This window comes from Scyliorhinus torazame, chromosome 4 (assembly GCF_047496885.1).
Source record: "Scyliorhinus torazame isolate Kashiwa2021f chromosome 4, sScyTor2.1, whole genome shotgun sequence".
Taxonomy (NCBI): Eukaryota; Metazoa; Chordata; class Chondrichthyes; order Carcharhiniformes; family Scyliorhinidae; genus Scyliorhinus; species Scyliorhinus torazame.
Window position 1 is genome coordinate 328,480,948 of NC_092710.1, and position 17,686 is coordinate 328,498,633.

At 44.7% G+C, this 17,686-nt stretch overlaps 1 protein-coding gene across 1 annotated transcript in view; it reads left to right on the forward strand.

The window, feature by feature from the left end:
• LOC140411134 (EH domain-containing protein 3) overlaps positions 1-17,686 on the forward strand; it is a 119,100-nt gene that overhangs the window by 91,165 nt on the left and 10,249 nt on the right. Inside the window, exon 5 of the mRNA XM_072500194.1 lies at positions 16,113-16,277. Within this exon, the coding sequence (XP_072356295.1) occupies positions 16,113-16,277 (165 nt within the window). The remainder of the gene's footprint in view (positions 1-16,112; positions 16,278-17,686) is intronic.

Here is a 17,686-nt window from a genome sequence, read left to right on the forward strand (position 1 = left end):
CATGGACCCAGACAGAATCAGTAGTGCTGGGTATTAGAGAGACCAAAGCCTGTGGCAAGCATAATTTTGTTTTTTGAAACTTGTTAGTCTTTGAGGAGTGGGAAACAAGGTGGAACATTTTTTGTGTGCTGTAGCAGATTAGGCATCTATTAATTTTTAAGAATTACTCGTGAGTCAACTGCTTTTAACGATGGCAATGTCGCAATTGCCTTTTGCTATGAAACCTCCCTAACGCCGGTCATGTGCTCTGAGTGTGTGCAACGCCCAACTTGTTGTTCTTGGACAGCTTTTCACCGAGTACAGCTGTTTTGCTAATTTGATGACCTTGATGTCGGTCTCAAATGGCTTAGCAGATGCAATTTCCTTTTGGGATGCAATTAGTTCCTGGAACATTGTAAATGTAGAGAAAGTTGGAATTTATGATTCATTATTTGTAGTAAGGGAAGTAATATGGTAATCAGAATTCTGTCAATTTTTGGAAAATCCATTGCAGCAGAGTGCAGTATAAATTAAGTGCAGACTTGATTATTAATCAGGTTTCATTTCATTGTAGTTGGAATGCAAATCCTTTATTATGCTTTCTAATTTGGGTAACTTAAACCATAAAACCATAACTAAGAGGGGTGTCCCATTCGGCCCTTCGAGCCTCCTCCACCATTCAAGATTGGATTGGATTTGTTTGTTTATTCTCGCGTGCAGTGAAAAGTATTTTTCTGTGAGCAGCTCAAACAGATCATTAAGTACATGAAAAGAATCATGGCTGATCCAACGTTCCTCTTTTCCACTTTCCTGCCCTTTTCCCGCACCATTTACTGATCAAGAATCTATCTATCTCGGCCTTAAACATACGAAAGAGTCTGTCCCTACAGCTCCCCGTGGCAAGGAGTTCCAAAGACACTCCGCACCCGCAGAAGAAATTCCTCTTCATCTCAGTCCTTAATTAGCACCGCTTTATCTTGAAATTATGCCCTCTGGTCTTGGTCCTCGTGAGGGGAAACATCCTCTCCACATTCACCCTGTCAAGCCCCTTGAAAATCTTATATTTCAATGAGATCACCTCTCCATTGAGTAGAGTCCCAATCTGTTTAGCTTTTGCTCATAAGATAATCCCTCCATACTTGATCATCCTAGTGAACCTTCTCTGAACTGCCTAAAATGAAATAATATTTTTCTAAAAATAAGGGGACTAAACTCTCAGTACTTCAGATGTGGGGCGTGATTTAACAAAATGGTACAAAGTCCCATAGCAAGCGCATTTAGCCACGTGTTTCCCTTTGCTCGCAGCGCAGAGAAACTCAGCGCTGTAACACCGCACTCGCGTTAGATCAGGGACCTCAGCAGAGAAAGCGGGGCTGTGGTGATCTCCGGAGCCCCGCAAGCAATCCCGGAAACCCCCACCCCAAAACATCATGGGAGGGTCCCCTCTCCCACAACACCCACGCAAGGCACCCCTGGCCCTATCACCGCCATGTGAAAAATGCCATCTTGGCAGTGCCACCATGCACCTTCGTGCCTAGATGACACCAGCAGTGCCAGTGACCACCTTGCCAAAAAGGCATGCATCTGGGGCCCTCCGCTCCCCTGGGAGATGCCCATGAGTGCCGTTCCGTCTGGTTCCCCGTTTGTGGGAACAAGTACTGAACGGTGCTCGCCTGAGGTCTCCTGAGGCGAAGGAGATAGATCCCACCGCCTTGGGAAACTTGTCTCGCTTTAATGTGCAGATTCGCTTTAAAAAGTGATCCCGCCCACAATAGGTGGGATTTACATCACAACGTCTCGTGAGGCATTGCGAGCCGGGTAGATCCTGGGAGCGGGGTCTCCCGGCTTCTATTATTGCTGAGCGTAATGAATTACCCCCATAAATGTCTGCCATTGCTTGCTTACAGTTTCCTGCTAATCTATCCACCAAGTCTGCTTTAGCGAACGCTATCCTCATTTCATTGTAATTCTCTTTATGCGACCCAAGTTTCTCACTACCATGTTAGGATCACTACGTCCTCGGGAATCTTTCATACTGAGGAAAAACCTTCCTCATTACCTGTTACCAGATCCAAAATGGCTTGTTCCCTGGCTGGCTCCATGATATATTGCTCTAAAACTATCCATAATGCACTCTGAGTTTGTCAGAGCTTCCCTTTCTAACTTGATACATGAAGGTTAAAGTCGCCCATAATTATTGCTCTATAGGGCGGCGTGTGGTGCAGTGGTTAGCACTGGGACTGCGGCGCTGAGGACCCGGGATCGAATCCTGGCCCTAGGTCACTTTCCATGTGGAGTTTGCACATTCTCCCCGTGTCTGCATGGGTTTCGCCCCCACAACCGAAAGATGTGCAGGATAAATGGATTGGCCACGCTAAATTGCCCCTTAATTGGAGAAAAAAATAATTGGGTACTCTTTATAAAAATTTTTTTTTTAAATTGCTCTATTTACATGCTCCTGTTAATTTAAACCCTTTCCGACAGTGTGGCTACAGTTTGGGGGAGGAGGGGGGGGGGGTGTACACTACTACTCCTCCCAATGTTATCGTCTCCCTTGTACCTGCACCCAAACTCCACATCATCCGCACCTAGATTGTCTCTCAACTGTCCTCATTTCATCTCTTATTACAGTGCTACCCCACTGCCTTTTCTTTCCCTCCTGTCTTTCTGACAGGTCAAATATCCCTGAAATATAAGTTTCCAGTTTTGCTGTAAACATGTTTCCATAATGGCTGAGACCCTAGCCATTTGCCTCTATTTACACCGTCGGTTGGTCTACATTATTCCAAATGTTTTGTGCACCATAAGATGCAAAGCCTTTTGGGTCTGTGTTTTTGCACTTTTCAGTCATCCTAATGTTTCTTTGTACTGTGGCCCTATTTGCCTTCCACCCTTGATTACACTGTCTACTGCTTTGCATTTTACCTGCCTCTCTCAGAACTGGTCTAAATGTCCCAGGTATCTGAAACCCTCCCCCTTACACAATCTCTTCAGCCACATATTCACCTGATTATATCCTGATTTTTCTACTCTACCTAGCAAGTGGCGATCGTAATAATCCTGAGATCACAACCTTTTGAGGCCCAGCTTCCTTCCTAACTCCCTATATTCTACTCTTAAGATCTGATCTCTTTTTTTTTTTACCTATGTTGTTTGTATCAAGGTGTACCACAACCACTCTGTTCATCCTCCCTCTGCAGAATGCCCTGTAACTCTCCCGAGACATCCTTGATCCTAGAACCAGGGAGGCAGCATACCATCCTGCAGTCTCATTTGTAACCACAGTGTCTATCTATTCCCCTCACAATTAGATTCACTACAGTGCAGATATAGATAATTTGCCCCATCAAGTCTGTACCCCCCTGAAAGAGCCCTGTAACCCCACTAACCTATAGACACTTGGCATGGCCAATCCAGTCGGAATTGAACCCAGAGTCACCCAAGGTCGGTATTGAACCGGATCTCTCTTGCTGTGAGGCAGCAGTGCTGACCCATTGTGCCGCCCCTTGAATCCCCTGTAACTATTGCATTCCCACACTCCTTCCCTGTATAGCAAAGCCAACTGTGGTGCAATGGAATTGGCTGTTGCTGCTGTCCCCTGAAAGACCATTCTCCTCAACAAAGCGGTACAACTGTTTTTCAGAGAAATTACAAGAGACATTTCCTGCACTGTCTGCCTAATTCATTTGCTCTGCCTGGTGGCCACCCATTCCCATCCTGCCTATGGAGTCTGAGCTTGCAGTGTAACCACCTCTCTCTATACGTGATATGCACTACATTCTCCACCTTGCAGATGCTCCACAATGTCCCCAATTCTCTTGCTCTGCCTGGTGGCCACCCATTCCCATCCTGCCTATGGAGTCTGAGCTTGCAGTGTAACCACCTCTCTCTATAACGTGCTATGCACTACATTCTCCATCTTGCAGATGCTCCACAATGTCCCCAAACTCTGTTGCAGCTCCAAAATCCAGGCTTCCAGGAGCTACAGCTGGAGACAATTCCTGCATACATGCTGGCCCTGGGCACTGGAAATGTTCCTGGCTTCCCACGTAGAGCTCTCCTGCCTTGACTTACACCTTTAAATTAAACCTTTTGGAAGATGCTTACTATCAGATGATATCAGGGCATTTCTTTCCTGGCCCTCATTACTGCAGAATGTAGCTATAAACCACAACAAAAATCTTACAAACTAAGGATAAAAGTAGCAAATACTTACCTGAACGCCCAGTACTTAGCAATCAGCACTCTCCCTTGTAGCCTCTACTGCTGTAGCAGGGCAAGACCACTCTCTGAAGAATGAAAAACTTAGAAAACGAAAGAGCATCTCTTTCCCCTCTGCTCTTTGCTCCCAAATTCTGATACCCACAGTTGCTCTGGCTGAGTCTCATTCAGGATGTCTCCTCTCTCACTGATTTGTGCACTACCAATAATCCCTTTCTTAAATAGAATTGAGTGGCCAGGAAGTTTCTTTCATAGGTTTTGATGTAAATTCTACAAGTAGTAGTAGGCTGTGTGGGTTTGGGGGCCATCAGGCTGTGGATGGAAGACCTCTGACCCTGCTTCCACCTCTTTCCCAAGATCCACAAACTGTACTGTCACAGTAGTTTGTTCAAACCCTACAAAGCTCCACTTTTGCAGTCTCTCCTTCTCCTTGTCCAGTTTCTACCTGCCAACATCTGCAACACCTACTTCCTGCTATTGTGTTATTGCCACTTGCAGCAGAGATGTGGAAAGGACCTGTGGTGGAGGAAGAATAAAAGTTAAGGATTACGATTGGATAGAAAGCAGGAGAGTTTGGATAACAAAAGGAATGATGTCGCAAGACAAAACAGGGGATGGTAATGGGACAAATAAACAAGATGGTGCATGGAGGAGATGTCAGTGGCAATAGCAGAATCATTATCAATAGCTGCTGGCAATGTAAAGAAAAACGAGTGCCGAGCGTATGATCTGAAATTATTGAGCTCATTGAGTCTGAATGGCTATAAAGCAACTGCACTTACTTTGGACTTAAGAATAATTAAGAGGCCGAAGCCAGAAGTCAAAAAATTTGATTCGCCAGAATTTATATGAACTGGGGTTATAGAAACTCGTGGGCGGCACGGTGGCCAAGTGGTTAGCAATGCTGCCTCAGAACCAGAGACACTAGTCTCTTTCCCCACCCCTCCTTGCTGGCAGCAGGATTCTCTACTACTGCCACTTGAAGCCCATTGAAGCCACCCATGCTGCCTTGAAACCACTGTGCTGCTGGTGGGGCAAAGAGAATTCTAACAGCCGGAGAATTCTAGCCCTCTTTTCAAGATCCTCCCGGTCAAGACCCCTCAGAATCTTGTTTATTTCAATCGGCTTGTCTCTCTCTCTTCAAAACTCCACCGCTACGAGCCTAGTCTGTCTGCCTGACCTTTCCGCATAAGAGATCCCTCCCATTACCGTTCACCTTCTGTGAACTGTTTCCAGAATATTTGCATCCTTCTCTAAATAAGCCAGCCAATACTGTACACCATACTCCAAATGTGGTCTCAGCAATGCCCTGTACAACTGACATACCTGTACTTTTGTATTAATTCTCCTCACATTAATCTAACATTCTGTTAGTTTTTTTAATTGCTTGCTGTACCTGCATACTAACCTTTTGCGATTCATGCACCAGGACACCCAGATCCCTCTACACCTCAGTCCTGCAATTTTTCATCATTTGGATAATATGCTTTTTTAAATTATTTCCTCCCCCCCCCCCCCCCCCCCCCCCCCCACCCCGTGCCCAATCTTTTCTCACTCAACTTCTCTATATTCCTTTGTAGCCTCCTTATGTCCTCCTTTATTTCCTACCTATCTTTGTGTCATCAGCAAATTTACCTTTTGGTCCCTTCATCCAAATTATTTATATAAATTGTACAAAGTGAGGCCCCAGCACTGATCCCTGAGGCGAACCACTTGTTACATCTTCTCAGCCAGAACATGGCTCATTCGTGCCTACTGTTTTCTGGTTAGTTAGCCAATGTTCTATCCATGCCAATATGTTACTTGCTCACTACACCATGAGCTTGTATTTTCTGCAATATCCTTTTAATGAGGCATTTTATCAATGCCTTCTGGAAATCTAAGTTCAGTACATCCATAGGTTCCCCTTTTATCCACCGTGCACACTACTACTTCAAAGAACTCCCAGTAAGTTGGTTGAACATGATTTCCCACTCAAACCATGTTGACTCTGCCTGATTACCGTGAACTTTTCAAAGTGCCTTGCCGTGCCTTTAATAATAGCTTCTAACATTTTCTCTGACAGATGTAATGGTAACTGGCCTGTAGTTTCAGCTTTGTTTCCCTTTTTGAATAAAGGAGTTATATTTGCTATTTTATGATGTAATGGAGCCTTCCATGATCTTGGGAATTTTGGAAAATTAAAACCAGCATATTAACTATCTCCCAGACCACTGTTTTAAGACCCTAAGATGAAGTCTATCAGGACCTGGGAACTTGGCCAGCCCACGGCACCAACAATTTGCGCAGTACCACTTCCCTGGCGATTCTTAATTTCTTGCGTTCCTCCTTCCCTTCCATTTCTTGATTTACATCCATTTCTGGGATGTTACTCGTATCCTCTCTATTAAAAATCAAAATGATGTTTAATTAATCTGCCATCACTAATTTTCCATTCACCAGACTCTCTTTTCTATAGAACCAACACACTTGTTAACTCTTTTTCATATTTAAATACCTATAGAAATCCTTATAATCTGTCTTTATATTTCGAGCTAGCTTTCTCTTCTAATCTAATTGTTCCCTCGTTCTTTGCTGTTTTTTATATTCTGTCCTGGGTTCGGACCAGCCACCAATTTTTGCACAATGGCATGCTTTATCCTGCTGCTTTTGTCTTCGTGATATGAATCCCTGCAACGTAATCTTCACTGTGCCTGATTTTATTCTGCAGTTATTAAATAGATAACAATAGTGTATTCCATTCCAACCAATTGCGGAAAGGCTCAGCAGTATGATCTGGGAATACAGGTGGCACAGCCAATAGCACAGCTGCTGTGTTGTGAAGAGGCTGAGACCAAATCTGCTAACAAGATAATAGTCATAATGTGTTCTGAACAGAAATAAGTTCCGATTTTTAAAAACCCAACCCGTTCATTGCAACCCTCTGCCAAGTGTTCCGAACTGTGTGCTGTAGATTGAACAACTGGTATAGTGTTCTACCGAGCAGTTAGGGGATGACATGAGACACATTTTGTTTTTCATTAACATAAATGTTCAAATTAATGACAACCTATTCGTGTCTACCTCTCTCAGCTTTTGCTATGTCCAGGCTCAACTATTCCAAGGCTTTCCTGGCTGGCTCCCATCTCTCGCCCTCCATCAACTGAGTAGCACAGTGGTTAGCACAGTTGCTTCACAGCTCCAGGGTCCCAGGTTCGATTCCCGACTTGGGTCACTGTCTGTGCGGAATCTGCACGTTCTCCCAGTGCCTGCGTGGGTTTCCTCCGGGTGCTCCCGGTTTCCTCCCACAGTCCAAAGATGTGCAGATTGGGTGGATTGACTACGCCTTAGTGTTCAAAAAGAAAAGTTAGGTGGGGTTACGGGGATACATTGGAGGTGTGGGTTTAGGTGGTGTGCTCTTTCCAAGGGCTGGTGCAGACTCAATGGGCCGAATGGCCTCCTGCACTGTAAATTCTATAACTATAGCTCATCCAAATTTATGTTGCCCATTTCCTAACTTGCATTAAATGTGGTTTACAGTTACCTCCGTGTTTACTGATCTGGTTTCACTCCTGATCCAAAAAAAACTTTTTAAAAACCTGTACATTTCGTCACCGCTCCCTATCTCTATTGCCAATTTCCTTTGGCCCATTATTGGCATGCATTCCCTCTAATATCAAAGTCCTAAGCTCTGGACTTCACAACTCTTCTCTCTCTTTTTGAGATCCTCCTGTTTCTTGTTTACCTATCATTATCTTCAAGTTGCTCCGTGTTAAATTTGGTTTCCTACAGAGCAACTTGTTATATCTGAGGTTCAGCATACATGCAAATTGTTGCCATGTTACATGAAATATACCACACAAAACAACTTCTTAATATTACGGTGAGAAACATAGTAGGTTTCAGATAGCTGAAAGCCTTTGGTGCATCTAGTCCACAGTATTTTCCTTTTGCGTTTAAAATTTTAAAAATTATTTTATCAAGAACCTAACTAGTTTCTACTTGAGGCTTTAAAAAGTGGAAATGCCCTGAAGCACTTGGTCCAGAAAACCATCCTGCATACACTCCAGGAATTCCTCCTCTGTGGTATTTGGCTAATTTGATTTTCTCAATCTATATGCAGATTAAAATCTCCCATAATTACAGTTGTTCCTTTACCACATGCGCCTCTAATTTCCTGTTTACTGCCATCCCTAGCAATATCACTGCAGTGTGGGGGTCGATATATAACGGCCAACTAACATTTTTTTGCCCCTTGCTGTTTCTCAGCTCTACCCATACAGATTCCGCATTGTCGGAGCTAATATCCTCCCTTACTATTGTGTGAATTTCCTCCTGACCAGCAATGCAATCCCGCTGCCTTTTTTCTTTTTGTCCGTCTTTCCTCAATACGAAGTACCCTTGGACATTCTGTTCCCATCCCTGGTCCCCCTGCAGCCATGTCTCCGTAATCCTGACTATATCATACCCGTTCACGACTATTTGTGTGATTTAGTTCATCCACTTTATTGCAAATGCTCTGCACGTTCAGACACAAAGCCTTGAAGCTCATGTCATGTGAGAGTCCCTTTAAGAATAGTGTGTTTTATCAAATGACTGCAGTAATGTCATTGTGTGGGTGGAGCTGGAATGTGATTCTGCTTTTTACTTTTGTTTTGAGCTGGAAGCTCTTTGCCTCTGTTATATTTTTGCTTTCAGTTGGAGAGCTGCATTCAAACCAAGCAGATGTATACTGGTCTCTGTTAGACAAGGTGTTTAGATCACAATTTAAAAGTGATAACTGTTCTCTGTAGAGAATTCAAACCTACTGTCTTTGTTAAAACGTGTGTTGGCAGGGCAGCACGGTGGCACAGTGGTTAGCATTGCTGCCTCACGGCGCCAAGGTCCCAGGTTTGATCCCGGCTCTGGGTCACTGTCCATGGGGGGTTTGCACATTCTCCCCGTGTTTGCGTGGGTTTAGCCCCCACAACCCAAAGATGTGCAGGCTAGGTGGATTGGCCACGCTAAATTGCCCTTTAATTGGAAAAAATGAATTGGGTACTCTATATTTCATTAAATATGGATGTTAGGAAAGTTACTAAGGCTTACCTATGAGTACTGTGTCTCAAGTGTTGATAGTTGATAAGATGTTTACTGTAGGTTTATAAAATATTAACTGGATTCATAGAATAAACATTGTTTTGTTTTTAAAATACGTTTAGTTCTCTGTTGTATCACACCTGTAAAGTGGGCCCTTGTGCTTCCCATAACCAAAATCTATTAAACGTTGTGGGTCAGGTGAACTCTATGATATACTTTGGTGTTCTCTAAACCCTGGCCCATAATACTTGTCTTTATGACATTACATGTCCTGCTCCCAATATTTTTCACTAGCCCTGTTTGAATCTGGCTCTTGGTTTAGCTGCCTATTGCACTTCTTATTCCCCTTTCTATCTTTTGTTTTTGTCCTTATTTCCTCCTCTGACTTCTTGCATAGGTTCCCATTCCCCTGCCATATTAGTTTAAACTCTCCTCAACCACTCTACCAAATACTCACCCTAGGACATCAGTCCCAGTCCTGCCCAGGTGTAACCCGTCCAGTTTGTACTGGTCCCAAGTCCTCCATGTTCAACAAATACTTCACACCTGTCTTCACCCAAAGAATGAAGTAGGTAAGTATAGAACTCTGAGAAACTGAGGTTCTTGGGCAAATTGATATAGGGAGTGACAAGGTATTGGAGGTTTTGGCAGGCTTAAAAGTAGACAAATGTCCAGATTAATTGTGTCCCAGCCTGCTGTGTTGGGTGAGGGAGGAGAGTGCAGGGGCTCTGATCCAAATATTTAATTTACCTCTGGCCATGGGGAAGGTGCCAGAGGACTGGAGAACCGCTGTGATCCCACTATTTAAGAAAGATTGTAGAGAGTCTCCAGTCAGTGGAGAAAATTCTGAAGGAGAGAATCTATCTCTGCTTGGAGAGACGAGGTTTGATCAGAGATAGTCGGCATGACTGTCCGAGGGAGGTCATGCCTAACATATTTGATTGCATTTTTCGAGGAGGTGACCAAATGCAGTGGGAGGTGCAATTAATGTAGTTTACATGGATTTGAGAAGGTTCCACATGGGAAACTTCTAAAGAAGGCAAATATAGACAGGGTAATTTGATAAGGTGGATACAGAATTGGCTTGGCTACAAGGGGGTGGGAACCTCAGTAGCAGGGAAGCAAATGAGGGGCTGAAAGGAGATGCAGTACTTGGCAACGGCAAACTGAATAGACATGATGGGTAGGAGCACGGCAGGGAGCGGGGAAGACCTGTTGGATTGAATTACATCCATTTCAATGCAAGAGGGCTGACAGGTAAGACTGATTAACTCAGGAGGGCATGGATAGGTATGTGGGACTGGAATATTAGTCATACTGAATCATGGCTAAGGGAGGGACAGGACTGGCAACTTAATGTTCCAGTGTACTGGTGCTTTAGGCAGGACAGAGGTGGAGGAAACTGAGGAGGGGAGTTGCATTTTTAATTGGAGCATTGTCATGTGAGGGTCCCTTTAAGAATAGTGTGTTTTATCAAATATCTGCAGTGATGTCATGGTGTGGATGGAGCTGGGCTGTGATTCGGTCTTTTACTTTCGTTTTGTGGCTCTGAATTTGTCATGTGAGGGTCCCTTTAAGAATAGTGTGTTTTATCAAATATCTGCAGTGATGTCATGGTGTGGATGGAGCTGGGCTGTGATTCGGTCTTTTACTTTCGTTTTGTGGCTCTGAATTTTTTGGTTTTGTTTTCAGTTGGGAGCTGTATTCAAATAAAGGTGTATTTTTGATCTTTCTCTCTCTCTCTCTCTCTCTCTCTCTCTGCATACTAAAGAATGTCTCCAGACCACTTGATAACTCCATAGTAATACCTGTTCTCATGTAAAGAACTCAAACCTATTGTCTTTGTTAAAAAGGGTGTTTTACTTATGGATGATGTTAGGAAAGTTACTAAGGGTTACCTATAGAGTACTGTATCTTTGGGGGGAGTATCAGTGTTGGTAGTTGATAAGATGTTTACTGTGGGTTTATAAAATGTTAACTGGATTCATAGAATAAACATTGTTTTGTTTTTAAAATACGTTTAGTTCTCTGTTGTATCACACCTGTAAAGTGGGCCCTTGTGCTCCTCATAAACCAAAATCTATTAAAAATTGTGGGTCAGGTGAACTCCATGATATACTTTGGTGTTCTCTAAACCCTGGCCCATAACAGCATCATCACAGAAGTAGTCGGAGATGAAATAACCGAGGGATCATCCAGCAAGGTTTTGTGGGTGGAACTAAGAAATAAGATGGGGATGGTGACCTTATTGGGGTTGCACTTTAGGCTCCCAAATAGGAAACTGGGATTAGAAGAACAAATATGCAGAGAGATTGTGGAGATGCAGAGAGATTGTGGAGATGCAGAGAGATTGTGGAGATGCAGAGAGATTGTGGAGACTTGCAAGAGTAATAGGGTTGTCAAAAGATCAAAAACGTACAGCACAGGAACAGGCCCTTCGGCCCTCCAAGCCTGCGCTGACTATGCTGCATCTAAACTAAAATCTTCTACACTTCCGGGGTCCGTATCCCTCTGTTCCCATCCTATTCATGTATTTGTCAAGATGCCCCTTAAACGTCACTATCGTCCCTGCTTCCACCACCACCTCCGGCAGCGAGTTCCAGGCACCCACTGTGTATATATTTTTTTTAAACTTGTACATCTACTCTAAAACCTTGCCTCTTGCACCTTAAACCTGTGCCCCCTAGTAACTGACCCCTCTACACGGGGGAAAAGTCTCTGACTATCCATGCTGTCTATGCCCCTCATAATTTTGTAGACCTCTATCAGGCCGCCCCTCAACCTCCTTCGTTCCAGTCATAGTAGGGTATTTCATTTTCCTAACATAGAACTATGGCAGTCCCAGTCTAACGGCTTAGATGGGGTGGAATTTGTTAAATGTGTTCAGGAAAGTTTCCTCAGGCAGTATGTGGAGGGTCCGACTCCGGGGGGGGTGGGCACAAAACCTGACCTCCTCTTGGGAAATAGGGCAGGGCAAGTGACTGATGATGGTGTGGGACCATTTTAGGACCTGTGACCATAGTTCTATTTATTATAAAATAGTTATCGAAAGGGACAAAGCTGGTTCACCGGTGCAAGTTCTAAATTGGGGCAAGGCGGATTAGATTGAATTAGACAGGAGCTTGCATGGGTTGATTGGAGTAGCTTGTTTGAAGGCAAAGGAACCTCTGGCAAGTGGGAGGCCTTTAAAAGTGAAATAGCTAGAGTTCAGGGTCTAGATGTTCCTGTTAGGGTGATAGACCAGGCTGGCAGGAGTCGGGAACCCTGGATGACAAAACGTATTGAGGTTTTGGGCAGGAAAAAGGAGGCATGGCTCTGGTACAAGCAGCTGGAATTGAGGGATTCCCTGGAGGTGTACAGGGGATACAGGAGTATACTCGAAGGGAATTAAGGGGGGCTTGACGTAGCTTTGGCTGAGAGGATTAATGATGTGGAGATGCCGGAGGTGGACTGGGGTGAGCACGGTAAGAAGTCTTACAACCGGTTAAAGACCAACAGGTTGGTTTTCAATCACGAGCTTTCGGAGCACAGCTTCTTCCTCAGGTGAATGAAGAGGTGGGTTCCAGAAACATATATAATATACGATTGGCTTGATGGTAGGAAGCAGAGGGTAATGGTGGAAGGATGATTGTTGAACTGGAAGCGTGTGACTAGTGGTGTGCCTCGGGTCAGTGCTGAACCTATTGCTCTTTGTTATCTCTATCAACAAATTGTATGGGAATGATCAGTACGTTTGCAGATGGTCGTAAAATAGGTGGTATTGTAGACGGTGAGGAAGGTTATCAAAATTTGCAGCAGGATCTTGATCAGCTGGGGAAGTGGGCAGAGAAATGGCAAATGGAGTTCAATACAGAGTGTGAGGTGTTGCATTTTGGAAAGTCAAATCAAGGTAGGACTTCCACGGTGAATGACTTCCACGGTAAATGGTAGGACCTTGGGAGTATCGTGGGACAGAGGGACCTTGGAGTTCAGATGCACGGTTCTCTAAAGTTGGAGTCACAGGTAAATAAGGCGGTGAAGAAGGCTTTTAGCATGCTAGCCTTCATCAGTCAGGGCATTTGAGTATAGAATAAAGAACAAAGAAAAGTACAGCACAGGATCCGGCCCTCCACGCCTGTGCCGACCATGCTGCCCGTCTAAACTCAAATCTTCTACACTTCCTGGGTCCGAATCCCTCTATTCCCATCCTATTCATGTATTTGTCAAGATGCCCCTTAAATGTCACTATCGTCCCTGCTTCCACCACCTCCGGCAGCGAGTTCCAGGCACCCACTAGTAATTGACCCCTCTACCCTGGGAAAAAGTCTCTGACTATCCACTCTGTCTGTGCCCCACATAATTTTGTAGACCTCTATCAGGTCGCCCCTCAACCTCCGTCGTTCCAGTGAGAACAAACCGAGTTTGTTCAACCGCTCCTCTTAGCTAATGTCCTCCATACCAGGCAACATCCTGGTAAATCTCTTCTGCACCCTCTAAAGCTTCCACATCCTTCTGGTAGTGTGGCGACCAGAATTGAACACTATAGAAGTTGGAAAGTATGTTGCAGTTGTACAGGACATTGGTAAGGCCGTACCTGGAGTATTGTGTTCAGTTTTGGCTGCCTTGCTATAGGAAAGACGTTATTAAACTGGAGAGTGGGCAGAAGAGGTTTACAAGGACGTTGCCAGGACTCGAGGGACTGAGTTATATGGAGAGATTGGACAGGGTAGGACTGTTTTCTTTGGAGCGTAGGAAACTGAGGGGTGATTTTTATAGAGGTGTATAAGATCATGGATAGGGAACTCAGTCTTTTTCCCAGGGTTGGAGAATCGAGAATTGGAGGGCATAGGTTTAAGTTAACAGGGGAAAGAATTAATGGAAACCTGAGGAGCAACGTTTTTACGGAGGGTGGTATGTATGTGGAATGAGCTGCCGGAGGAAGTGGTTGAGGTTGGGGCAGTGACAACATTTAAAGGGCATTTGGACAGATACATGCATAGGAAAGGTTGAGGGAAATATGGGGCAAATGCAGGCAAATGGGGTTAGTTTAGATGCGCTTGTTGGTTGGCGTGGGCCAGTTTGGACCGAAGGGCCTGTCACCGTGCTGTAGATTCTATGGTCGAAGACAGAGGGTGATAGACATCTGCTTTTGTAACTGGAAGCCAGTGTCCAGTGGCTTACCACCGGGATCTCTGTTGGGTCCCCTACTATTCTTCATTTATGGATGACTATGTGGGAGGTAGGATCAGTAAGTTTGTGGATGACACTTGGCCAGGTGTTCAACAGTGAGTTTGAGGATTACAGGAAGATGTGGTAGCATCTTACAGCACGGTATCATAGTGGGTAGCACTGTTGCTTCACAGCTGCAGGGTCCCAGGTTCGATCCCGGCTTGGGTCACTGTCTGTGCGGAGTCTGCATGTTCTCCCCGTGTCTGCGTGGGTTTCCTCCGGGTGCTCTGGTTTCCTCCCACAGCCCAAAGATTTACAGGTTAGGTGGATTTGCCATACTAAATTGCCCTTCGTGTCCAAAATTGCCCTTAGTATTGGGTGGGGTTACTGGGTTATGGGGATAGGGTTTGAGATGTGGGCCTGGGTAGGATGCTCTTTCCAAGAGCCGATGCAGACCCAATGGGCCGAATGGCCTCCTTCTGTACTGCAGACCCAATGGGCCGAATGGCCTCCTTCTGTACTGTAAAATCTAAGATTCTATGTGGTTGGGATGGTCAAGTGGGGAGATAAGTGGCAGATGGAATTGAACCCTGACTGCCCTGGAAGGAATAATTTGACAATAAATGGCATGACACTGCTAAGTTCCGAGTGTCGAAGGGACCTACGTGTGTTTGCCCATAGATCTCTGAAGGTGCGAGGGCAAGTTAATAGGGTGGTGAAAAATCCATATCTGGTAATCGATCGAGGTAAGGATTACAAAAGCAGGTAGGTTATGTTGGAGTTAGGTAGAACGTTGTGAGGCCACAGCTGGAGTACTGTGTGCAATTCTGTTCACCACATAATAGAATGGATGTGATTGTACAGGAGGGAGTGCAGAGGAGATTCACCAGGATGTTTCCTGTGATGGAACATTTAAGTTATGATGAGAGGGTGGGTTGTTTTCACTGGAGCAGAGAAGACTGAGGGAATGACATGATCGTGATGTACAAGATTGAGGGGCATGGACAGGGTGGATAGGAAGCAGATGTTCCCCTTGGATGAACGGTCAGTCAAGAAGGGATACAAGTTCAAGGCGGTGGGGTAGGAGGTTTAGGGGGGGATATGAGGCAAATCCTTTTCGCCTAGAGGGCTGTGATGATCTGAAATGCACTGCCTGGGAGAGTGGAAGAGGCGGGTTGCCTCCCATCCTTTAAAAAGTACCTGGATGAGCACGTCTTAACATTCCAAAGCTATGGCCAAATGCTGGAAATGGGATTAGGTAGTTCAGGTATTTTCATGTGTTGGTGCAGACTCGATGAGCCAAAAGGCCTCTATTGCACTGTATTTTTCTGTGTCGTAACTTGATGTGTGATTCACTTAATGCCCTCTTGAAGTAACATTGTAAGATTCAACTATGTAATGAGATCTGGAGTAATTTGTGGACTAGACAAAGTGGGGATAACATGCTCCCTCCATGAGGGTATGAATCAAAAGGTACATTCTTAAAAAATAATATTTCGAGACTTTCATGATTTATCCACAAAAACGTCCCCAGGAAATGTCACCTTGTCATGGTGGTAAGTATTGCACGCTGTGCGTCTGCAGGCTACTGTAGTGTTGTAATCACATCAAAAATGAAAATTATTTTGTCTTCTGCCCAAAATGTGTATTTGCGTACTTAAATTAATTGTAGTTCATTTATTTAAGATGGTTTTTCCTGTTCCCAGGTTCATGCCTACATCATCAGCGCTTTACGGAAAGAAATGCCGTCTATGTTTGGTAAAGAGAGCAAGAAGAAAGAACTGATCAATAGCCTTGGTGACACATACGCCAAGATTGAACGCGAACACCAGATCTCCCCTGGGGATTTTCCTAACCTTAAGAAAATGCAGGTATGTTTGTGTTAGGTAGCTTTAACTTGCATGGCTTTTTTACATGGTTTGTCATGTTGCTATTGCTGGCGTTTGATGTAGTATTACAACAGAAGGAGGACATTTGACCCATCATAATGCAGCTGTTAGTCCTCATTTGGAATATTGTGTACAATTCTGGTTGCCACACTACCAGAAGGATGTGGATGCTTTGGAGAGGGTACAGAAGTGGTTTACTAGGATCTTGCATGGTATGGAGGGCATTAGCTATGAGGAGAGGTTAGATAAACTCTGTCTGTTCCCACTGGAACAACGGAGGTTGAGAGGCGACCTGATAGACGTCAACAAGATTATGAGTGGTATGAACAGAGTGGCTAGTCAGATGATCTTTCCTAGGGTAGGAGAGTCAAGTACTAGGGGACATGAAGTGCGTGGGTAAAAGTTTAGAACAGATGTGCGAGGCAAGCTCTTTACACACAGGGTGGTAAATATATGGAACTCGCTGCCTGGGTAGGTGATGGAACAGGTGCGATAGCGGATGGTGGGGGCATCTAGACCAATATATGAAATGGGTGAGAATGTAAGGATACGGACTCCGTAAATGCAGACCATTTTAGTTTAGTTTAGGCAGGTATCATGGTCGGCGCAGGCTTGGAGGACTGAAGGGCTTGTTCCTGTGCTGTTTTGTTCTTGGTATGTCTTTGCAGACTCTCCCAAAGGGGTCATTCACAAATGCCGTTCCCCCACGTTCTGTAACCTTAAATATTCTTTATTTTCAGATAATAGTCCAATTCCCTCTTGAATGCATCACTTTGAACATGCCTTCACCTCTCTCTCGGGCAGTACATTCCAGATCTTTATCACTTGCTGCATGAAAGCATTTTATGTTTTGTTTGGTAATTCCTTAAATCTGTCAACCAAGTGTGTTGCCAACTGGCATCGCTGCGTTGAATCTGTTGTCTGATTCTATAACTGTCTGTGAATGTATATAGATCTGTTCTGTTTTTTTTTTTTGTTGGTGTTGTTGTGTCCCTCCAGGAAATCATTGCTAGATTAATGAGTCTCGGGTCTGTACTGCTGTCTGATCTGTCTTGTTAGAATCATAGAACATTTGTGGCACAGAAAGAGGCCACTTGGCCCATCAAGTCTTCACCAGCCCCCCTCCAATAAAGCACTGTACCTAGGCCCACTCCTCCACCCTGTCCCCATAAGGCCATCCCCCTCCAATAAAGCGCCCTACATAGGCCCACTCCTCCACCCTGTCCCCCGTAAGCCTGCGCATCCACCAAACCCGAACATCTTTGAACCATGAGAGAAAACCGAAACACCTGGAGGAAACACACAGACACTGGGGGAATGCGCAAACTCCACATGGTCACCCAAGGCTGGAATTGAACCTGGGTCCCTGGCACTTTGAGGCAACAGTGCTT